The sequence below is a fragment of the Lathamus discolor genome, chromosome 1 (assembly GCF_037157495.1).
Source record: "Lathamus discolor isolate bLatDis1 chromosome 1, bLatDis1.hap1, whole genome shotgun sequence".
Classification (NCBI taxonomy): Eukaryota; Metazoa; Chordata; class Aves; order Psittaciformes; family Psittacidae; genus Lathamus; species Lathamus discolor.
In genome coordinates this window covers 68,740,278-68,764,511 of record NC_088884.1, presented here as the reverse complement: position 1 = coordinate 68,764,511, position 24,234 = coordinate 68,740,278, and the positions used below count along the sequence as shown (strand labels likewise).

The following is a 24,234-nucleotide window of genomic DNA, read 5'->3' as shown; positions in this document are numbered from 1 at the left end:
CTGTGCCCCTGCACCAATGTGCTTGTCTTCACCTGGCCCAGATACTGCACACTTTAGTCAGCCCTGGCCAGCTTGTGCTGGAGTGGAGGTGACTGGGAAAAGAGCATCCTTCAAGTCCAGTTGCAACTGGTGCCATTAGTGGTGATTTCCCAAGTGCTGAGGAATTGTTTGGCTGAATTTTGTACACTGGCTATTTGCTGCTGTTCTCTTCAGGCTTTGAAAGATAAAAACACTTCCCTATATAGATAAAACAGGCTTTGGGATAGGCTGACTGTGCCATTTGCTTTCAGGTGGGGAACCTTGGACTCCTTTTCATGCTCCTCTTTTTCATCTACGCTGCTCTAGGAGTGGAGCTCTTTGGAAAACTGGGTAAGTCTCAAGCAGACCATGTTCCAGTGTTAGGTACAGGCCAGCTGGGAAGCTAAGGTTTCTCAAAATCAGTACTCATTCAATAAAGGCACTGAATTACTTGGTGGCCTTTATTCTCCCTTATGTGTAATTGATATAAACCGAATTTCCCTCTAAACGGTTATTGGCCTAATGAAACAAAGGCAGTGTCTGGCTTCTCTTGCATTCTTAAGCTTCTGTTTTTTCTGCACTGCCTGCCTTGATACTGCCTTCAAGAGTATAGGAAAAACTCAGGGAAAGTTTACTTACATCTCTTGTCACGGAACACAGATCAAGAAGAAAGGCAGTACAATGACACATTGGGAGGATACCCCTGAGCAGCTGAGTTACACTGTCTGGGATCCTGGGGCTGGACCATCAGGGATTTTTTTTGTATCGTTGTGCAAAAACCAACTGTTGGGTAGGGTGCTGATGCCATTACCCGAGGTCTCCAGGCTGTGAGAATCCTGAAGTCCCCTTCCCCAGTTCCTGCTATTGATCTCGGGGCTGGCAGTGTGTCCTCCACTGATAGCTGCTATCCCCTTCCTTTCAGTATGCAATGATGAGAACCCCTGTGAGGGCATGAGCCGTCATGCCACCTTTGAGAACTTCGGGATGGCCTTCCTCACGCTCTTTCAGGTGTCCACAGGTGACAACTGGAATGGAATCATGAAGGTAACTGGGCCTCAGGGATATGGATGTCCTTACTGTGGGGAAGGAGAAATTCCGATGTGTGCTCTGTTCAGCAGTTCTTGGGCTAGAAAAGGGAAGGAGCATAGAAGCTGGGTTGCTACATAAGGTCCTGCTTGGGCCAGGATCTCCCTCCCCACCATGGTAACTCAGATCTTGGGCTCATCTAGTCCTCTAGCCAGTCATCTGGCTGAGAAAAGTGCAAATTCTTCTTAGAAGGAATAAGAAGGCTGGCCAGGCTAAGAGGGAACATCCACTATCATAAGGCCTATTACCAAAGCTGAATGTAGATGCAGTGAACGTGGGGCCCATCTGCAGAGCTACCGGGGCAATCCAAAATAAAACCTTACTTCCTTCAAAGGACATACAGAGAGGAAAGTTCTTTGATCTCATACTGTGCTTTTGAGTCTGGATGAGAGAAGGCAGTACCAGATGGCTCATTTTTGTTCTTGTTCACATGTGTGGGGTTACAGTGGCAGCAACATGTGATGGTCTGGAAGTAGTTTTCTCTGTACACTTTTGAACGTATTTACTCTGAAGCAGAAAACACATGGTCAGATAGTATCCCAGTTTCTTTGAAGACCTTGCGATCCCAGAGGGTGTGGGATGATAGGAAAGCTCACCTTGTTCTTTCCATGGGCGTCAGTAGTTTTTGGCAGAAAGAGCAGCCAAGTTTGTATTCTTACTTTAGTCCTTCCTTCCTTCCATCATTCCCTCTCAAACCCAACTTCCCCTCAAGGATACTTTGCGTGACTGCAGCCACGATGACCGGAGCTGCCTCAGCAACCTGCAGTTCATCTCCCCACTGTACTTTGTCAGCTTTGTGCTCACAGCCCAGTTTGTCCTCATCAATGTGGTGGTAGCTGTGCTCATGAAGCATCTTGATGACAGCAACAAGGAAGCCCAGGAGGACGCAGAGATGGATGCCGAGATTGAGCTGGAATTTACACATGGGCTGTGCTCCCGCAAGTCAGGCTCCCCAAATTCAGGACAGGGAAAAGGAGCAGGAACAGGAGGAGGCGGTGGGAAAACAGATCCTGAAGGACGTCTGTGCATGAGGTGTTACTCTCCAGCACAGGTGAGTAAACCTTTGAGCTTACCAACTAGACTGTAGCAAGTAGCAGTGGGGAGATGCTAGGCAGCCTAGATGACTGAAGGGTTAGCAGTAGCAGATAGATGCTTCCACCTCAGGGTAAGAGGTTTGCTTTCAGTGGTAGAGTTTTGAGTGGTAGCATCATGTGGGGACAAGGCTGTGACAGCAGTGGGTCCTGTTCATTGTCATCATGGTGTAGGAACCTGTGGGCCAGCAGAGGAGGAATGGAGCAGATCAGCTAAAGGTGTGTTAGGAGCAAATTTGAGAGGGGAGCTCAGGGGAAGAGAGCAGGAGAAATGTCAGGTCAAGAGTGAGGCTTTCCAGCAGAGCTGGAGAGGAGGCGTGAGCAGTGCTGTGGTGCACTGACAGCGAGTGAAGACAGTCCCTCCTTCCTTTTTTTCTCGTTGAACTCTGGCACCTTTACACACCTTAAGGAGCAAATGATTCCCCAGTGACCCTGTGCAGGTACCTGCAGAACAAGGTGCTGTTCCAGATGAGTCAGGGTGGAGAACCCAGCCCCAAATTCACATGAAACTTGGAAGCAAAAAGCTCGGCATTCTTAAAATGATCTCTCCCATCCTCCCCCCTTTCTTGTCCCCTAGGAGAACTTATGGCTGGACAGTGTCTCTTTAATTATTAAGGACTCCTTCGACGGGGAGTTAATGATCATCGATAACCTATCGGGCTCCGTCTTCCATCATTACTCCTCGCCGGCCATGTGCGAGAAGTGTAACCATGACAAGCAAGAGGTAACCTGCGTGCGAGGATGCGTGAGGGGACTGTCCCCCCAAGACCTGCACACCCACACCTACATGCCCGCAGGTCACCTGATGTGTGCTCCTGGCTGTAGATTTTGTAGACAGAGAGCTTGTTGACCTGTGTTTGTCAACTGTCATGAATTGCTGATACTGCCTCTAGCAAAGGCCTGCCCTCCCTAGCCACAGGGGAATGTTTGATGTGGTGGAGAGGTGAGATGTGACAGGACACAGGAGTCAGGAGGGACTGATTAAGCTGTAGAGAAGTGACTATGAAGGCATCCTGGCAGCTCTTGTTGTGTTCCGTTCAGCAAGAAAAGCAGAGGTTCAAGCTGCTATAGAATGAAGGAGTCAAAGGATCTCACCCCAGTGAGAGCACTTGGAGGCAATTCAGTGGAAGAATCAAGCGTGTGTTTTGTCTTCGTTTTAAACATGTGCTAGCTTATTCCCTGTTGAGGTCAATGAATTAAGCACATGCTTAAATGCCTTGTTGAAGAGTCACCGTCTGTGAGCAAGAATTGGTGTGTGGTGAAAACCAGTTAATTAGTTTGAGTGAAAACTAAATAAAAATGGTCCCATTGAGGAAGTTTGAGAGTCTCTTCTGATGTAGAACCTGTTAGCTGTCAAATGAGTTGTTGCTAAAAGCAGGACACCAAATGGCTTAGACTTGTGTTTCTAAAGTTAGTAGGTGTTTGGAAAACTACTTCCTAAGCAATTACTATTTTCTGGTTCTGAAATTTTAGGAGCAAAGTAGTCTGGGAGAAGTTAGGTGAGTAGCAGAATTCATTTTGGTTTTGCAATAATTTTATTGTATTTAAGTGCTATGGTTGTGGCTCAACTGACAGTAAATCAGTACATCAGTGGCAATCTTAACTGCCTCCTTACCCATAGCTAACTTGATATGTTGCTATTGCTTGTAAAGAAACCAGGAAACTTGGAAAAGAGCTCTCATTAGCAGATTATTCTGTCCATGTTTGAAGAAAACAATATTTTCTTTGGCTTCAGATGCCTAGTTCTGATGCTCTATTTTTTTTCCAGCCTTTCAGCTATCTGCTTGTCCCTTTGAAAGCGTCAAATGGAGAGTATTGCTGCAGTTTATCTGTATTGCAGCACTTCGCAAATGGATGCTGCATTAATGAAGCCAAATAACTAGGTTTCAATTAACTGCAATTTCCACTGCTTTCCTTAGGTTCAGCAACTGGTGCTCAACCTTCTCAGAAAATCAGGTCTTCTAAGGCACTCCACAATAATTACTCTCAACTTAAGTCATTTGCAACTAGTTTGCTGCATTTGAAAACCTTTCACAGTCTTCAGTACCCTGCCTAGGAGTTAAGACAACAACAGATTTTCCTGCCTTCCCAGCAAGGAAACTAGACAGCCCCCACAGCCACAGTGAAGACTTTAACAGAATAATCACAACCAAAGAAGTATTCTTAGATCATATTTTCCACTGGCTGTTATAGAGCCATAAATTATTTTTCAAAACTGATACTTCAACACATCTAAGATGTGGAATTGAAAAGAAATTATCTGTATCTGCATGAATAACTGCAGTAGTAAAGCATAGATGTTTCTGATCATATAGTTCATTTCTGATTGTATGAATAAAAACTGCAGCTCTGGATTTTAAGTCATGGTTGATTACAACTTTTTCTTTATATTTCATAGTATAAAAAACATTGAGGAAATTCCAATAGGAAGTCTCTGCATGGAGTCACAGCTAGGCTAAGCTAGTCTCAGAACTAACACTAGCAGTGCACATAGTTATTAAATTAGAGTGTACTCCGGTATGTCAGCATATCCGAATGTGCATTATACACACAGATGGAATTTTACTATCTCAGAAGCAATCAACAGCAAGTCGTATAGGCAAAAGAGTTTTTATGCAGTCCTATTCAGTGCATGTGTGTTCCAATTAAACAGGGTGCTTGCTTCCTGCTGAATCACTCTGGTGACAAAAAACATATATTGGCCAAAAATGTTCACTCCCATTTTGCTTGTACTTAAAACCATCAAGATGCTGAGCACAGTGGATGGACACAACATTAAACATTCTTCAGTAGGGAAGCTATAAGAACTAAACATCTTTTTTTCATGCCACTAACCTCTTTTCTTGTCATCACTATCCTTTCACTCTTGGGCTATTTGACAGACATCTGTGTATTGGTGGCTGATAGTGAGTTTAGCCAGTGGTAGGAGTTTGTCAGTGAGTGAACGATGTTTCCACACATGTAGTTTATCTGTCCACGACTTTGTGTTTTTTTGTGTAGATCCCAGGGTGGCCAGGATTTGTAAACAACTGGTTCAGTGAAGAACAGACTATTCTGGCTTTTGTTGAAACTCTTTTTTATGGGTGGAGAAGGTAGTTGCAGATGTTACCACATTTCGCGCTGGCGTCTCTACAAGCACAGCTATAAGGCTGTTCTGGTGTAACAAGCACTTAGCGGAGTAATGGATGCGTATGCACACTAAGTGGGACTTAATGAAGACTGTGTTTCTCTATGCAAGCAGTTGTTGACTGGTGGCTGTTTCGTGTAATTCACATAACTTTGGGCTCTCTGGTGCACCCATTCTCTGAGCAGTAGTTGTTGGCTTTGGGCTCTCTTCACAGCACCGTGTTCCTGTGTCAGAATAATATCCCAAATAAGAATGTCATTTGTGCCCTGTATTTAGGTCCAGATCTGTTCCTCCATCCTGTTTATTCAAGTGCATTATCCCTCAAATGGACACCTTTTCCCTCTTCCGTCTCTGGCATTGGCACAAGCCACTAGACTCCCAACTTGAAAGAGTCATCTCTCCAAACTTTCCACCTGCTCTTATAGCACAAAAGCTGTACCCACCTCTTGCAAACACAAATACAAGGGAGAAGAAGATAAATAGCCAGGAAGCAGGCTTTCCTGACTCAGACAACCCCAAATATAGCTCTCGAGAGTCAGGTGCTGGTTTTGGGAAATGGAGGGACAGAGCAGCTGCTTAGGCTACTAGAAAAACATATGCTTTTCAGGCATTGTGGGAAAGAGATGTCAGGTAGAGGGGAATTGAAAGCTTGGAAGAAAGAGGATGGGAGAGGGGCAGATGTGGTATTAAAGAGGCCAAAGGATCAAACAAGGTCAGGCATTGGACTGGAGCAGAGCTGAGGCTCAAGTCTGAGAAAGATGCAGTGGTCAGTTTTGGTTTCAGAAAGCAAGACGGCACAAGTATGACTGTGCAGGAGGGGTGAGTTTAAGGGTGGAGATCAGGATGGGAGATGGTGTTAGCTGAGCTCTTGGGTAGGTTAGAAGTGAGGAAAGACACAGGGAGCTGGAGGGTGATGAAGGTAAGAGAATATGAAAAGCATGATACTGGCATGGACTGCAAGAGGCATGACTATTCCTGGAATGAAAGAACCTTCATGTTTAAGCAGGGCCATCCTTGGCATCTTCAGAGAGGGGTTCCACTTCTCAGCCCTCAGCAGAGCAGGCTGCCTTGTCACCTGCCTGAGGGAGCCTTCTCCCTGCCTGGCTTTAGTTGCAGGGCCACGTGCCAGCCGTATTGCTGGGACAAACACAGGATGACTCCTTCTTCCAGTTCTAGCACTAGAGGAGCATGGACTGGTGGTGGGCTGCTTGCAGATCGTATGTTCAACTTTCCCTAAAAAGTGGATTTTCCTGCCCATCCCAGATTTGGGTTAGGCAGTACCTGATGTATATAACATATATATACATAAATACATATATGTGTGTGTGTGTATATAGAAAACATATAAAGATGTATTTATGTATGTATGTTAGGAATATAACCTAAAATTGATCTCAGGTCTACAGGCTCTCGCTTATCCACCATAAACAATGTGACTGCTTGAAATGTGGATGCCAGACATGACTTGTGACAGCTCCTTTCCCTTCCTGCAGGTTCAGCTGGCTGAAATGGAAGCATTGTCTCTCAACTCAGACAAGTCCTCTTCCATCCTTCTAGGAGATGAGTCAGACAATCGCAGCACTTCTCAGCTGAGCCCTAAGGACACCAAGGTTAGCCTCAGGCAGTCATGGGGATATTGCACTATGCGCTATATTTCTGCCCGTGCTCATTTGAAGTGCTCTGTATTCATCCAAGTGTGCCTGCTGAGGAATATAAATTCTGGTCACTTTTCAAGAGCTTCTTCATGAAGACATATTGTGGAGAAGCATTTGAGGAGAAAAAAATTATGTATGTTCTTAAAAGTTCTCTTCATTAGTGTCATCAACTTCTTCTGAATGAACCTAAATACAGGGGATATGTTCTGGGAACCTAAGCATCTCCACTAGCTCAAAGGATCAGCCTAGGGCTAGATCTTCAGAATCAGCCCTTCCTGAGGCTTTGACAAATCTGCTTTGTTGTCCACCATTAAATGTCACAATGCTTTGTCCTCACATTTTTTCCCAGCAGGATGGCCAGGACAGCCCTGACTCCAATGGGGCAGGCAATGTGGGGGAATGCCTGCTGCCATTATCCAGTGCAGACAGTTCTACAAACCCAGACAGTTACCTGTGTGAAATGGAGAAAGCTCCTTTCAACTCAGTCCAGTCTTGGCTAAAGCATGAAGGTACCAAAGGTGAGCACAGCTCTGATCATTCTCCAGGCCTGCTGAAAGTGTGGGTTGGTTCAGCTCATCTGCGTTTCTCCTGCCTCTCCCCTGCCAGAAATGGAGTTCACGTGACATGGGGTCACGCTAGCCAGAAATTAGCTTTCAGTTTGCCAGTCTTCAGGAATGGGGCGAGGAGCAGTTCCCTCTTTTTCTGCTAGATCTTATACCCTCCCTCAGCCTTTCCCATGTGAAGTATCATGAAATGGCTGATTCCCATTCACAGTAGTGCACCCATGCACGGTCAGAGAAGAGTGGGGACAGACTCTCCTGACACATCAAGTGGATGAACTGTGCTCACTTGGCACAGTAAAACATTGCTGTGCCCTGAGACTAGGTTCCTCAGGTACAGGCTTAGGGAACATGTAATACATGTCTGCTCTTAGCGGAGGTGTTCCACTTCTGCCCTAGAACACTCTTTGGCCTCTGTTGGTTCCACGTTCCCCGAACTACTAGTTTATACATCTCACTTCATCCCTTGCCTTGCAGGGTCTGGGATGAAAGTCCTCTAGCAGTGATACATAGTGGAATCAAGGCCTTAAAGCTCAGTATTTCTCTGTGAGAACAGCAACAGGAGAGGCAAGCTGAGCTGTTGCCTTATAGTTCTGAGCTGCATTAAATCTTCCTGGTCTGGTGTAGGTTTTGATCCTTGCATAGAAAGTGGGACCCATGGAGTGAACACTAGACTGAGGCTTTTTGGCCAGGAGTGTGTGTTACTGAAATCCTCCAAACATTGCACTTGTAGGACTTGTAGCAATGCGGGCACCAAATCAAGTTGGAGGACTCTTCAACTTAGTTTTTTTCTGTCTGTTTCTGTTCTCCTCCCCATTTCTTTTGGTGCTTTGTCAGTCCCTCCCAGCCCCTTCTCTGCAGGTGCGTCTTGCCCAATGTTACCAGTACCACCAGAATTTTTCCACCCAGCTGTCTCTGCCAACCAAACAGGTCCTGAGAAAGTCTCGTGTCCACGCAACCTTCCTAAGATCTCTCTGCAAGGCTCCTGGGCATCACTGAGATCTCCGAGTGTGAACTGTTCACTTCTTCATCAGGTGAGGGCTTTCGCTTCCCTCTGCTAGGAAAGGTTGACCTTCACAGCACTCCCAAATAGAGGGGGCTGAACGGAGAGGAAGGAGAGGAAGAAGAGAAGCAGCTGTAGTCATGGGCTGGCCAGCCTGGATCTAACCTGTTGGAGGAGCACAGTGGGGGAGGAGCAGAGTGCAGGATGATTAGGGAGGAGAGAGGGTTGTATAGCAAGGGGGTGTTGTATAGCTCTCACCACCTGAAATTGTATATTCTTGTGCTTTGCATCAAAAAGTAGTTTGACAGCTGCAGCCCCACATGAAGACAAAATCACATCACCTTTTAGCTCTCTCCTGGGTCCCGTGCACCATGTGTGCTGCAGACACCTGCGTGCACAGCAGCTACAGTGTGAGTGAGGGAGATGACAGCTTCTTAGTGCCGTGACTCCAGATCACACACTTTGGTTAGAAGAGGCTTCTCCCCACCTGCCTCCTTCACAGACCTTCATGCCACATCCACACGCCACATCCTTGAGCTTGCTGTTTTCCCCAGCCCTCTTAGCTCTTACATCCCAGAAAAGTGCTATCTCTTTCTAAAAAGGCAGCTATTTCTTGCTAACGAGAGAGAAGAATCAAAGTGTTTAGGGAAGACTGAGTGTCTCTGAAGAGCAGAGAAGGCAGAGATGAAAGTCCAATAGAGATCCCTGATACTGTTCATGGAAAATACTCCAGGAACAATTCCCATTTGAGGAGTACAGGGACAGTCTATTCCAGACAAACTAAACAATACATTTAAAAGATGTTATCCAGTTCTATGTGACAGACACTGTTGGCACGATACAAATGTGTATAAATTCACCAACAATAAATTTAAGCTTCAAGCTGAGACCCCTGAGTTGTTGCGGTGTCGAAACTTCTGGTACAAGAAGAGAAAAGGCTCTGGAGCTAGTGTATCACGGGGGCAAAAGTACTGAACTGTTGTAAAGGAGAAATTGCTACACTTCTGATTATATGATACAGACTGTATTGAATAGCTGCGGTTCAGGAGACTGCTCCCATTCCTACGTGCATCATGCCCAATGCTGTGTCCCAGTGATGATCTCACAGTGCATGCCAGTTTCCTAGGAGAAGCTGAAATACAGCTTAACTGACCTCTGGCACAAGGAAATAAAGGCTGTTTGGACCCCACTTTTCTGCCCTAAACACCATCATTGCCACTAGTGCTGGTCAGAACCATGAGGCCTCTTTTCTCCCCGAAATATTGCTGACTTTTTAATGAGAGGAGGTCTATCTGGACAGGCTGGAGAGTTGGGTGGTGAGAAACTTGATGAAATTTAACAAGGGCAAGTGTAGAGTCTTGCATCTGGGGAAGAACAACCCCATGTACCAGTACAGGTTGGGGGGTGACCTGCTGGAAAGTAGCGAAGGGGAAAGGGACCTGGGGGTCCTGGTGGATAGGAGGATGACCATGAGCCAGCAATGTGCTCTTGCGGCCAAGAAGGCAAATGGCATCTTAGGGTGCATTAGAAAGGGAGTGGTTAGTAGGTCAAGAGAGGTTCTCCTCCCCCTCTACTCAGCCTTGGTGAGGCCGCATCTGGAATATTGCGTCCAGTTCTGGGCCCCTCTGTTCAAGAAGGACAGGGAATTGCTTGAAGGAGTCCAGCGCAGAGCCACAGAGATGATTAAGGGAGTGGAACATCTCCCTTATGAGGAGAGGCTGAGGGAGCTGGGTCTCTTTAGCTTGGAGAAGAGGAGACTGAGGGGTGACCTCATCAATGTTTACAAATATGTAAAGGGTAGGTGTCAGGATGATGGAGCTAGGCTTTTTTCAGTGATATCCAGTGATAGGACAAGGGGCAATGGGTGTAAACTGGAGCATAGGAAGTTCCACGTTAACATCAGGAAGAACTTCTTTACTGTAAGAGTGACAGAGCACTGGAACAGGTTGCCCAGGGGGGTTGTGGAGTCTCCTACACTGGAGATATTCAAGGCCCGCCTGGACAAGTTCCTGTGTGATGTACTGTAGGTTACCCTGCTCTTGCAGGGGGGTTGGACTAGATGATCTTTTGAGGTCCCTTCCAACCCTTGGGATTCTGTGATTCTATATACAAAGCCTGAGGCTTGTGTACAGAAGTCCCCTGACTTCCTGCCAGCTTTGATGTGTCCACAGCCTGTGTGGCAGGATCCACAGGGAAGCTGGGAGCGAGGACCCACAGGAAACCTTAGCTCTGCTGCCTTCTGGCCCACGTGTAGTCACAGGCAGCCTAGCAGCAGGGGCTGCAGAACTCACAGACCCAGCACTCCTTCCCTTTAGTAGAGCATTTCACATGGGAGGTGAAGATTCATCATGGAGCAGAATGAAATCAGAGCTCAAAGTATTGAAACCTTTTTTGTACTCCAGAAGGGAATCCTCTGGGCATGCTGCAGAGCTGGTGCTTTGCAGCATTGGTCAGGTAGTTCATAGGTGCCCTCCCCAGCAGAGGAAAGTAAGAGAAGAATTGGATGTTTTCCCCTTTAGCTATGGTTTATTTTCAGTAAAAAAAAAATTAAAATAAAATAAAATAAAATAAAATAAAATAAAATAAAATAAAATAAAATAAAATAAAATAAAATAAAATAAAATAAAATAAAATAAAATAAAATTAAGAAGGCAAAGTCTCTTTGCCCATACCTTTCCTGAGAACTGTGATTTGCACTCCTTCTCCCCAGGCCCCCGAGAGCGACGCCTCGCTGGACAGCCACAGCAGCAGCTCCGCGGGCAGCCTGCAGACCACCCTGGAGGACAGCCTCAACCTCAGCGACTCCCCCCAGTGCACCCTGGACCTCCCGGTGGCTCTGTGCCCCGTGCCAGCTGCCACCAGTCAAAGACCCCTGGCAGCCCCCCTCTCCCCTGCCTCTCGCCACCGGAGCCTGCGGGGCCGGGGGCTCTTCAGCCTGCGAAGCATCTGCCGCCACCAGCGCAGCCACAGCAGCGGCGGCAGCACCAGCCCCGGCTGCACCCACCACGACTCCATGGACCCCTCGGATGAGGAGGGGGTGGGCAGCAGCCTGCGGGGGGGTGGCAACAACAGCGAGCCCTCGGAGACCCTCAGCAGCCTCTCGCTGACCTCGCTGTTCTCGCCCCCGCCACCAGGGCTGACGCTGGTGAAGAAGTGCAGCAGCACCAGCAGCCTTCACGCCAGCCTCTCGCCTCGCCGTCCCGCTGCGCACCACGCCAAACCCTTCTACACCGTTGACCCGCGGGGCTTCCTCTCAATGCCCTCCTGGGTGACGGACTTCTGCAAGGACACCCCTTCGCCTGGAGAAGGAGAGGAGCCGGATGGCCCTGGCAGACTGGGGACGGGGAGCCGCGGTTCTCCGCTCTCATCTGAGCTGGAGCTGGGCGATGGAGTCAGCAAGAGGAACAGATGAGGGTCCCTGGGGCACAGGGAGGGAGCGTTCGGCCGCTGGCATGGGGAAGCATGTTTCACTGGCTTCTTCCCAGCAGCAATTCCAAAGGATTTGCCAGAAAAAGAACCAGGCAAACAAAAATATATAAATATATATATATACATAAATATATATATATATATAGAATAAATACTCTGGTACCGTACCTCAGAGGCGTGGGAGAGTGCAAGCAATACGGGAACAGTCCTGCCTGAGGGCAAGACCCGGACCATCACCGCAGAGACTATAGTGACAAGAAAAGGCCATGGGGCTGGGAGGGACAGGACCCTCCAGCCAGGTGACTGCTGCGTGGCAGCTGTTTAGCTATATACATATACATATACATATAGAGAGAGATCGATTTATTTATTTTTTTTACTGAGAGTTTATGAATTTCAGAAAGTGCTAAGGAGGAACAAGCAAATGGGGGCTGAAGGAGGTGCTATGCCAAACAGGGAGGGTGGGGGCGGAGGGAAGGGAAGCAGCGTGGAACAGCAAGGGAAGAGCGTCTGGAGTTTGCCTTGCCTGTTTCTGGGAACTTCCTCACTGCCCATGCTTCCATTTCAAACACTAAAATCCACGGGCCAGATCTTCAGGTCGAGCGTAAATTGGCAAAACGCGACTGCGCGCTCCTGTTGGTGTAAAGCAGCAGAGCTCTGGCTTGAGGTGGGTTCACGCTGGTTTACAGCAGGTGAAAATCTGGCCCCGGCAGCAGGGAAAAGCAAACAGCCATGGAGCACGGGAAACGTTTTGAGGTGAAAAGCCTTGCTTTGAAGGGAATGTGTGAACGCAGCGGGTATGCTCGTGGGAGGAGGGAATGGAGGCTACATGGCATATTTGTGTTGTTGCTTTATTGGGTTTTGTCTTTTTCGTTTTCCAAAGAAAGAAAACTTCTAAGGGAAAAAAAAATTGCAAGATACGTGGGGAAATTTGGAGCAGCGGAGGAAGGGTGGAAGGGGATGGAGAGGTAAAAAGGGGAGAGGAAACTGGATTTTTTTCCCCCTTTAATTTGCAGTAATTGTGATATTTTATTTTAGAAGCCCAAAGGTGCAAAAATCATCTCTAGAGAAACCTATCTGTTATTTTTGTATCTATAGCTATATATATATATATATTAAAAGAAGACAAAACCTAGACTTTAAAAAAATATAAATAAAAGCAAAGGGGGCTTCAACAACACAAAATGTAGTCAGTCCCCTGGCTGAGGGCTAACCCTGTTCCAGGTCCCAGTGGAAAGACCCTACAAGAACATCATCAGCTCGGTGGTGTCTCTGCATCCTCTGCAGCACAGCCTTCATCCTTTGGCGTTTTCCTGATTTGCAGCAGTGTAGCTGGGACCAAAGTCCTGCTCAGTGCCAACCATGGACATGGAGAGCAAGGAATAGTGGTCTGTGTGTGTATGCGTATGTGCACGCAAATGTAAGGATGTTATGTGTGTTGTGTCCATGCTAACTGGCTCACCAGCTGGAGAGACGGGGAGAGGGAAAGCTGCAGCTCTCCTTGCCTCCGCCTTGCAGGGCAGTGTGAGTGGGGAGGGCTGCAATGTGGAGGGAGAGGGCAGACCAGCTCCTTGAACCATGACCTGCCTCAGGATCCAGGATTCACTCCAGCAGACATGGTCCTCCCCTGGCGTGGTTGCAGCAAGGCCTCCGGAGGCTACATCCATCCATGTCTTTCCAGCAGTGTGACTGCATTTGTCTCCTTCCTGGCCAGGGCCAGCCTGGATCTACTTCTGCAGCAGCTCCAAGGATTCATGCGCTTCCCAGGCTTGCAGGTGAGTAGGAAAACCAGCCACCCAAGGGGCACGAAGAATTTTGGTTGCCATCTACAACCCCAGGGGTGTCAGGGAAGACAGAATGGGAAGGGCAGTGGAGAGAGGGTAGCAGCCCAGCAGAGATAGGAAGGTGTAGAAACTGGTGCACTGCTCAGAGAAGGAGCAGAGCTCCCTTGGGGCTTCCCGTCCCATTCTTTCTATCAACTCAAGAGGGCCCCTACAGCCCTCCCAGAGTATTCCCCATTGGCACATGAAGTGTAGTGAAGGGAGGAGTACAAACCATGTTCTAGTTTTATTATGACCTTTTGGATTTCTAACCAGCCGCTGCATCTTACAAACCGGGGCTGTACACAGCGAGCGTGCCAAATGGGACCAACAGCCAGGAGAACAATAATTACTGTGTGGACTTGATTTATGTGCTTGAAGGTGTGTTTGCTGTGTTGCAAGCGTGCACACTGACTGCAGGGAGGTCAGGCCTCTGGGGAGAGGACAGGTGAGCCTGTGTCCTTGTTCTTGCAGAAAGGATGCTGATCCAGATTTATTAAAGCAATAATAAGGGTCTTTAAATGCTTTTTTTTTGCACTGGTGGTTCTTTGGGGGAGTTGCCTCTGCTTAATCTCCCATAAGCAGAGAGGAGAGACGAGACACATGGTTTCATGTCCTCAGGGGGAGGGCAGTCAGTCTCCAAATGGCTGAGAAATGAACTTGGCCAGCACAAGGCTTAGACTCAGAGCTGCTTTGAAGCCACAGGTAGGGCTTACCAAAGAAAGCCCCAAACTGTTAAAACCCACCCAAACACCTGACATCTCAATGCACAGAGTGTTTCCTGGAAGGTGGCCTCAAGGACACGTGGCAATGGGACCCTGAGTTGTACTGGCAGTGAAACATTTCAGCTGAGGAATGAGAGAAGGGTCAGAGATCAGTGCAATGCTAGAAGCTACCCTGGTATTCAGTCATGATGTCACGTTAGAACTACGGCCTGCACTTGGCCAGCTGTGGGGGAAGAAGGATCAAAAGATGGTGGGAAAGATGGCAGTGGTGACCTCACGGAGTGACTTACAGCCTCAGGGATGGATGCTCTCTTAGCTTATTTTCAGATGTCCCTGGAAATAACTTGCAAGGAAAAACTTCTTTGTTTCTGTCATGGTTTGGGGTTCATGACAGTCCTTTTGCTCTGCATGATGTTTCCCCTTTGTATTCCAGCAGGGTCATGACACCACTCCTTCCTTCCCGCAAAAGGGCTGTCACCCCCTGCCATATGACTCGAGCAAGAGGCTTCTGGCTTAGGAAGGAGGTTGCCATGGAAACAGAAGACTAGGTTATCTTTAGAGAATATTTTGTCTCTCTCTGTTAATTATTTACCAACTGTTTGAAGAAGCAGGAGGAAACATCCATCCTTCCCAAAGAGGAAGCAGAGTACTAAAACCCACCAAATGCCTTGTGGGATTTCTGTGGCAGGGCAGGTTGCGCGGTTTCTCCTGGGAAGAGCTGCTTTTCCCAGCTATGCCTGGCTGTTGGCACCAGGAAAAACCTCTGTCATCACCCACCCACCTCCCAGACAACACCTGAGGGCAGCCCAGGATTTGCCCAGGCATCTTTTCAGCCTCCCATTCTCCCCACTTCCCACAGGGGACTGTATCACGACTGAGGTCGCTCTGATTTGTCCCGCTGCCACATTACTCCTATGCCCAGCTCTTCCCCATGTCTACAACTGAAAGCAGTCCCTTCCCCTGCTTGATGTTGAGATCCTCCATGTGCTTGCACACTGCTACCATGTCCTGGTCGGTGTATTTAATCCCTTTCATCTTGGCTTGTCAGCTGGTTCCTCCACCTCTTTTCAACACTTTGGTGAGCCTTTATTGCCTTATATATATTATAGCCCTTTATTGCCTAAGCCCTCCCTGGACATTTTTCCCCTCTCACCACAGCCTCTGGGCCTGTCAATGTGGTATATTGCAGCTGCAGAGCAGAGCCCATCCCCAGTGCTTCCCACCTTGTGAAATTAGATATAAGGGAAGCCATATAGAAAGGAAGTCTTCTTAGAAGATAGTTATTTGCCCACACATAAGAAGGAGAAGCACTGCAAGAGCCCAAGTATGTGTTCCACACACGTATCTAATGTGGCCAGCATGACCACTGTTTTCTTTCATGGGAAGTTGGCAGTGTAGTGCATTTGGTTTGTGTTTTGGGGTTGTTTTGGTTTTGGGGGGCTTTTATGAGGCCAGGTCCTGTGAAGGACTGACCACCACCAGCTATCTGTGAAATTAAAGTCACTACAAGGTGAGCAGGCCGGGGAGAGGGCAGGGAATTGGAAGTGTCATTGAACAGGAAAATAATTTTTGAGTCAAAAGAAATATAAAGCAGAAAACTCAGATGTCTTCAAAGGAATTTTCTACTTTCTGTTTTTGCCGAGGACAAAGTGATTCCGTCCAAAATGGCTCATGTCTGAAATGGTCCCACAGGACATCACTGAGGTGGTGTGTCCTGGGTGGCCCTGGTGGCTGTCTCCTTGAAGCACTGGGTCATTTGCCCACCCCATGGGGCACTGAATGGGACCCCAGGCAGTGAGGTGCCCAGAAGGAGCTGCAAGAGATGTGCCCTGCACGCCCACTGTGCAACAAGAGTTCAGGAGCAGAGATTGGATTCTGGCCAATGAAACTCAAAATTTATTATGGAGAGCAGGGAGGTAAGCAGCTCTGGTTTGCTTGTCCTCGCCACAAGAATGTCACAGGAAAGAGGAAAAAATGATTTCTGACTAGCTGCAATACAAAACGCACAGTGGACCTCGTATGAAGCATTTGGTACTTTGCAAAGTCGGGCCACTGGATGTGTGACACCCAGTTCAGTTTATATGCATGTGATCTGACTTCCCAAGTATTTCTTTCCCTGGTCTTCATGAATACTAAGATCTGCCTTACTTCTCAGTGTTTTCCATGTTATTTTTGTTCTTTGCAAGGGACTGGCTTCCAGTCGGAACTCAGTATGTCAGTATCTGAATTATCATTCATTTTTTCCATCTCATTTAGACATGCATGTTTCTTTTCTAGCACTTTTCCCTTCTTCTACATATTTCCAAGCCCTCGCCCCCTGTTTATTTTTGCTAAGATCCTGTCACACTTTGAGCAGGAGCTGGCAATGTGATATTCAATATTTATGCCTCCCGGCCACTTACAGAGTAGATGTGCTCAATTTACAAGTGAAGAGCTCTTCGCCTCCCCACACACGCACACACACACCAAAACAGGCATCCCTGCCTCTGGTTTGCAGCATGCCTCTGCTTTTGCTCCAGCAACAGTCACAGTAATAAGGGCTCTGCCCTTTCCCTTATGCCAGCGATAGGATTGCACAGTTGGCTCTTACGGCCGGGTACCTCCTCAGCTTCATTTTGCATGTTAGCAGAGCTGCTGAACATCATTCGTGCTCGTGACATTAGTAGGAGCAGGGAGGACTTGGCATCTCACGAAGCTGCTCCCATGAGCAGTTGGCCTGTTGTCATGTAAGCCACAGCAGGCTCCAGCTCATTCTTCCCCTTCACTGTGCAGCGCTGTGGGCACAGAGAATACACATCTTCTTCCTTAGTGGTTTTGTCTGTAGTCACCAAAGCCAGCAGATACAGCTCTGTCTTTGTCTCATGGTCCATGGAGCGGAATGAAACAGTGGGAGGGGCAATGTTTTTCCAGGAACATTTTCCTGGAGCCCAGAGCACTTTAACCCTTCTGGCTAACACTGCTTTAGTTACCTGCATTACTTCTGAAAACTACAAGAGGTGCTGTCACTCGTGGGTTTTTCCTGTTTGCTGTCGCTGGGGCAGGGTCAGTGCACACAGTGCGCAGTACAAGACAACAGCAGCTCCTCCTGCAACTCTTCCCCTCCCTTTCCTCCAGCTCGTTCACCCTGGCTGAAATTTTTGCCCTGTAAGTTATCTGTTCGTGCTGACCATGGTGCAGTGGGATTTGCTACCTGTCTTTGCCCTGCTGCCACCTTCCTCTTCTTATCTTTCTTAGGACTGCTGCTAAGGGAATAGCACTCTTCCTCCACAGAGCCTGGCAGAGCATCTCCAAAAAGGGGTTGGCAACCGTGCAGCACAAACAGGGCAGCCACCCCTCCTTCAGTCAGAATCACCCATATGGGCTAAGATGCTGCTTCAAAACAAACCCTCAGAGATGCCAGGGGCCGTGTGGATGGCGGTCTGAGGAGAAAATATTTTTCAGTGGAACCTCTTTAATCCAAGCTTTTGCTCTTTAGTTGCAAAGTGCCTTCTTAGGAGAGAGCTATTCACCCACACACAAGGAGCAGAAGCATCATGCAAGAACTGAAGGTACGTAGTCCACGCTCAGGCAGGCATTTTTATTATTGTAAAAGTCCCTGGTATAAGCCTTGCTTTCGAGCTATCGCAGCTTTGGATATGAACTACCAGGTGGTCTTTCCTCTAAAATTACCACTGTCACTGTTAGCTCTTTCTAGTAATAGCAGGGATGGTAATAATGAAAGCGGATGACCCCATTTCTCTTTTCAATTACAACTCCACAAACACATTTAATTTGTGTTCCCATTTACGCACTTCTTTTCCCACCTCCTCATCTGAGCCATATGAAGGGTTTGCTTCAAGATATGATCTCCGCGCAGAAATACTACACACATTCTAGATATTTCTGAGCCAAGTGCGATCTAAATGGGGTGGCGTGGGTGAAAGTTCATGTTATGTGTATATATTCCCTCTACATACATACAACCACCCCCCATACACTTGTATTTCTTAACACAGTCTTTGAAAATGACCTTCCATTAAATGTAGAGTTAACGATACATGAGAGACTGTTAATCACCATTGGCCACTGATTAGTTTCTGCTGTTATAGTAAGCCCAGACACAGGAAATAAATCAGGAAGGAAAAAGAAGGAACCAACAGCAAACAACGTGGCATCGAATGAAAGAAAAATAAGCAGAGAGAGTATTCTGAAAATCTCTCGGTGTCTGCTCAGTACCTATTTATTCCTGTGCTTCCATAGTCGCTGCTGCTTTGTGTGTGTGTACGTATGCGGGCATTGGCATGCACCTGTTTCAGGAGGCTGTGGTTTATCTCTTGTTTTTTCAAGTGTATGTTAAAGGAATTAACAGCCCACACTGCTGACACAGGACACTGCTCACCAGGAGTCCCCACAGCACTGATGCAGGCAAGGCCTGGGCAGCACTGCCATCACTGTCCACCACGCGTTGCAGAGGTCTCTGCTCCCCCCGCCTCTGGTCATGCACCGCGGGCCTGGAGCAAGGGGCAAACCACAAAGCTGACTACAACCCATGCTGGTCATTGCAGCATGCCCATGGCTGCTGCTTAGGGGACTGGTGTCCTTGGGGTGGGGAAATAGGGGCATCAGGGCTGGTGAGGAGCCACAGCAGAACACATAGCCAGGCATGCAGGGACCTAGGGCTGCTGGAGTCACCATGTGTGTGTGTGTGTGTTTGCACTTGTACTGTGGGGACCACCAGAACCCTCCTTGCACTGTGTAAATTGCTAGTCTGTCTTCAGGACTTGAGCTGTGGCACTTCAGCATCAATGATTCCCTCAGGAACCCGAACAATTCACAGGCTCATATTGAAACATCTTGAACTACTTCCCCTTTTGGGCATAGCTGTGCAGGCACCGACACAAGGGGGACTGGGGAAACGAATGGCAGCTCTCTCTGTGGTAGGAACCACCAGTGTGAAGGAGGCCTGGCTGAGGCAGGCAAGCACGGTGGGCACTCCTGCTCTGCTCACAGATTCGGAAGCTTAGTTACCATTTACCTGAATGTTGCTCATACATGGCTTTGCACATGACATGGAGACAGTGGTTGGAGCCAGAAGGAACCAGGAGCCCTTGGTCCCCACCACAACATCTTGGAGCCTATTTTAAGTCTGATCCATAACTTGGGATTTTGCTTTCAATCCTGGGCACCTCTGATGTGGCATGGCTAAAAAGGCCAAAATCTCACAGCACAGCAAGGGTGCCCGTGTGTCTGCCGGTTCTGTGGCAGGAATAAAACCCAGGGCTCTGGATTCTGCTAGAGTGATCCCTCTGGGTCTCATCCACACTCCTGCTCAGTGGCCAATGCAGAGGCAGAGCCATTGCATCCATCCCAGCTAACTCTGCTGTCCTGATCTGTTGGGATCCAGGCTAAGCCTGGACAGGCTAAGCCCTGGGGTTGTGGGTGCTGGCTCCATCCCAGCCTGAGTGATGAATAACCTTTCCTTTTGTGGTTGGATGGACACAGCATTTTACTGTTTATTTGTGTCCAACCAGGCAAAAATACCGCCTGTGTAACAGAGGTGAAAAGGCCTGAGGGGAATTTGCGCTAACGATGGAAAAAGCTAGTTAAGGGTCTGGAGGAGCTGCAGATCTGTATCCTGGCTTGAGAGGCAAATGATTCACCCTGAGGGACACCCAAAGGGTGCGGGTTTCTTCCCTCCAGCCTCATGCTTGCTCACACTGCATTTTTCTGCTCTGTAAATACTTCAGGAATCAATACAGCGGCTAATGTGGCACTTTTGACATTTGAGGGAGGATTATGTCAGAAACGGGTGTATAAATCTGCTTCATCAAAGGTCCAGAGGCAGCAAGCAGATGTAACTTGCAGACCCCTGCCTGCCCAGGGTCTCCCAGTGGTAGCCTCAAAGGGACAGGACCCGCACGTGCGGGAAGCTCTGGGGCTGTTGCAGCACCCAAAGGGTACAAGTGTGCAGGTAGGGAGGGAAAGAGGCAGCCTGGCTGGCTGTGTTGTTTGCTCTGCGCTGGTGATGATGCAGTGCTATCATTTTCACACTAAATGCTAATTTTCTGCTTTGCTGGCCTCAGAATCGCCTACATTCGTATCCTTCGTTGCAGCAATTAAAGGGCTGGGTGCTCAGGCTGAGGCACTTGCAATAAGCATGATTTTAATCGGTGTGCACAGGAGAGAAGGAGGAATGTGATTGCCTTGCTGTTGCTGTGGGAACATATGAGAGTAAATCTGGGCCCATGAAGGGTAGGTGAATCCCTACCCCAGTACGCACGTGCATCGGCTCCGGCACTGGACTGGGGGTTGCAGGCTTGTCACATCTTCCACCTCTCTGTCTGGTCAGAGAATCCCTGTCCAGCTTCAGCAAACATTGAAACAAATCACCTGCTCCCCTGCCTCGTGTTCCTGACCCATGGCACCACCCTCCACGGTGCCATGCACCATGCAGATGTCCCCAGCACACTGCAGGACCAGCTGAGCATCTCTCTGATGAGGAGGCAGGGCACAGGGACAGGCCCTCACTGCACACACAGGGTTTCCAGGCAGAAGGAGGCAATTACATAGGTCCCTGCTGTGAGACCACAGCTGAGGTTGCTCTGCACAGGTGGGCAGGAGAGTCTATTTGTGAAAGTGCTAGGGAAGACATCAGCGGGTAAGTACTTAAGCATTTGCAGTGTTTGCCTAAATCATAAAGCTTGTGCTGCTGGATATGCTCGCAGATCCCCTCTGCCTCTCCAGCAGGCTTAAACATCCCTCCAAAGGGGAACAGGGCCCATGTCACTTCAATCCTTGTTTCTTTTGCTTTCTCTCAGTGCAGCTCAGTTCCTGTGTTTGCGAAGAGGGTACCATCCTGCCAGCCTGGCAGTAGCTCTCCCTGCTGCTGCCACAGCAGTATGGGAGACACAGCAGATGACACAGGCAAAACCCCCCTGAGAGAGGGAGAGGGGAGTCCCCCCGCTTTGTGCCCCGCATCAGGGGATTCCTGTATGCAAGGACATCTGCAGGAAAAGAACACCAAAGGAGAGACAAAGCCCATGTCAAAATGGCAGGACCCAGTGGGAGAGAATGGGGATTGTGGGTGTGTAACAGTATTTCTGGGCAGAGAGAAGCTTCCTAGGTCACCATTTCAGCTCCTCCTTGACTTTATCCCAGTTCCTTCCTACACACCTCTCCTCATCCCTTCCTCTTCTGACCTCATGCAGTTGGCTCTATGGAGAGCACAGGGGAATAGGTCAGTCACAAGCCACTTTCGTCTGACATGGGGACTGCTTGTGCAGGTTGCCTTGCACACCTTGAGCTATTTGGGTCCCTCAGCATGGGGACTTGGTTCAAAAAAACAACCCTTTCAAGTTCAGGAGTCACCACTGTGTTGATGGTCCTTGCCTGAGGCAAATGTCTATGCTGAGCCAGTCCCACCCTCAGCTTTCAGCACCAGTTCTACATCCTCTCTCCAGGGGTCTGATGCATGCTGCCTTCAGAGACCTCCCCAGTCACTTCAGGGGCCCATCCCTCTCCCACCCACAGGAAGGGCCCCATGCCCCCTCGCAGCCCATCTCTCATCACAGACACTAGGAGGCAGGAAGGGTTGTCCTTTCCTAACTGCTCCCAGTATGCCTGAGCATTCGCCGCAAATGTCCTGAGGAGGGAAATCCTCTGTCCACGCTGCCTCTGGGAAGTGGGAAGGGAGAAGGGTATCTTAGCTGGATCATGCTGGCTGCATGTGGTCTGTGCCCAAGAATCAGGCTCAGGGCATGCCAGTGTCCAGGGTGATGGGCACAGGGTGAGGAGGCAGTGCCAAGGGTCAGGAAAGGCCAAATTCAGCCCATAGGGCTGTAGACCACAGTGGGCTGTGGAGACAAACCCAAGCTTGCTTTGGCAGAGGTACTCAAGGCATGCATTTGTGAAAGGATGAAAGGAAAAGGCTTCAGCATGAGCTTCTCAAGTGCACCTGAGACGTGGGACCATACAGGTCTGTGCCAGGGTAGTTTCGTGGCTCCCTGCAGCCAGACTGGCATGAGATGAAAGTAGGCTGGGACAATTTCACCCACCACAATTGTAGCACTGATGGCCACAGAAACATGTCTCGTATCCATCTCATTCTTTGACTCTCCATTCCTCCATCTGAAGTCCCCGTCCGCCTCATTTCCCCGGTTTGTGGCCCATGCGCTTTTTGTGGCCGTCAGAGGTGGTAATTGCAGAGAACACAAAAATCAGAGGAGCGGCTGGTTTTGTTTCCTTCACCAGTTCAGAGAAGATCTTCAGTCCAGGTTAGCTGCCGTATCTCCATGCTCATCCTGTCCCCGCCAGTGAATTTCATCTCAGAGGGATCTGAACACTTTGCCTGTTTTTCTGGATGTTTTAGCAATGCACTGCTCTCTGTTCAGGCAGGAGGATGAGGTAGTCTTGGCAGGATCCTGTTCATGGATTATCCCATGCATACCTACAGCACAGCTCTGCAACACACCTTGCCTCCCCAGCACGCATGGTCTGGGAAGGTCGGAGTTGCTTTGTGTACACAGATCAGCTCTTCAGCACAGTCACAGAAGCGCTGGCTTTGCCCAGAATGGCTACAACATACATATACACACCTCCTCAGCCTTCCGCTTCCCAGCCAGGGAACAACCTGAAGGACAAGTGTGGGGAGAAAGTGGCTGGAGAGGAGGTGGGCTCTTCCCTGCATTAAGCTCACAGCTCCTGTCCAGTGGGATCATCTGTCAGGCCTTACTGACCTCTCTAAAAAGCACCCTTTCTGCCTGGGCCAGCACTTGGGCAGGGAGGACAGACACAGCAAGCACAAGTGAACCACAGGTGTATGTTCATTATTAACAAAATCCTAATAAAAATGTTCAATCTGTTTGCAACCTGCGGCCTCTGAAGCAAACTTATTTCTTTTTGTCATGAAGAGGGAGACTTCCAGGGCTCGGGTGCGCGGGCAGGTCAGGAGATGCTTGCAGGGTGGAACGAAGGGGCCACATTTGCTGCGCATCCCATAGGTTCATGTCAGCCAGGGCTCCCTGCTGCAGAGGGGAGGTATAAGCAAGACCTTGGTCGAGGTGTACACAGGCCTGAACATAGACAGTGAATTCCCTCTTCCCCCCTTCAGAAATCTGGATGAGAAGGGAGCTTTCTCCCCCAGACTGGCTGAGCTTTGCGCTCAGCCTCTCCTCCTCCCACTGTGCACTTATGACAGCACAAGGAGGAGAGGAGCTGTGGATTGACAGCCATGAGGGATTTCTGTTGCTGTTTAGGTCAGACTTCTCTCAATCTCTTTTTCCGTCTTTCCGTTTGTTTTGCCATCTCCCTCTTTTTCCTTCCCTCACCCATTCTGCAGCCCCAAACCTTTCCCTCAAACCCTCTCCTTTTTGTCGTAGTCCTCTTTTGTCTTTTCTGTAAGCAAGGAATCAAATAAGCCTCTGTAGAGACAAACCCAGGTAGTAGCTTCTCCCTTTATTCCCTGGCTAGGATAGCAATACAATTAAATAAGAGGCATCTCCTAAGGACACTGCATTTATTTTCATATCAAGACCAGCATGCACCAGGTCACAGTTTTGTGAGCATCCTTATTGCTGTGTGCTTGCTTGCAATGCAGGAGCTCAATGTGATTTCCCTGCTACCTGAAGTGGCAATAAATACCCTCCCATCACTGCCCCACACGTAGGACCAGGGAAAATGGGGTCTGACCAGCACCAAGAGCTCCCCATCACTCAGATGAGGCACACCTGGAAACCTGGTAAT

General features: G+C 48.6%; 2 protein-coding genes across 2 annotated transcripts in view; both read left to right on the top strand.

The window, feature by feature from the left end:
* CACNA1I (calcium voltage-gated channel subunit alpha1 I) overlaps positions 1–12,379 on the top strand; it is a 154,207-nt gene extending 141,828 nt beyond the window's left edge. The window contains exons 29-36 of the mRNA XM_065677709.1: positions 291–369; positions 941–1,062; positions 1,817–2,155; positions 2,773–2,919; positions 6,816–6,932; positions 7,330–7,495; positions 8,375–8,571; positions 11,251–12,379. Coding sequence (XP_065533781.1) covers positions 291–369; positions 941–1,062; positions 1,817–2,155; positions 2,773–2,919; positions 6,816–6,932; positions 7,330–7,495; positions 8,375–8,571; positions 11,251–11,952 — 1,869 coding nt within the window. The 3' untranslated portion in view covers positions 11,953–12,379. The remainder of the gene's footprint in view (positions 1–290; positions 370–940; positions 1,063–1,816; positions 2,156–2,772; positions 2,920–6,815; positions 6,933–7,329; positions 7,496–8,374; positions 8,572–11,250) is intronic.
* Positions 12,380–24,162: 11,783 nt separating this feature from the next.
* Positions 24,163–24,234, top strand: part of GRAP2 (GRB2 related adaptor protein 2) — a 107,777-nt gene continuing 107,705 nt past the window's right edge. Inside the window, exon 1 of the mRNA XM_065677938.1 lies at positions 24,163–24,229. The gene's annotated coding sequence lies outside the window, so the exon portion shown is untranslated. The remainder of the gene's footprint in view (positions 24,230–24,234) is intronic.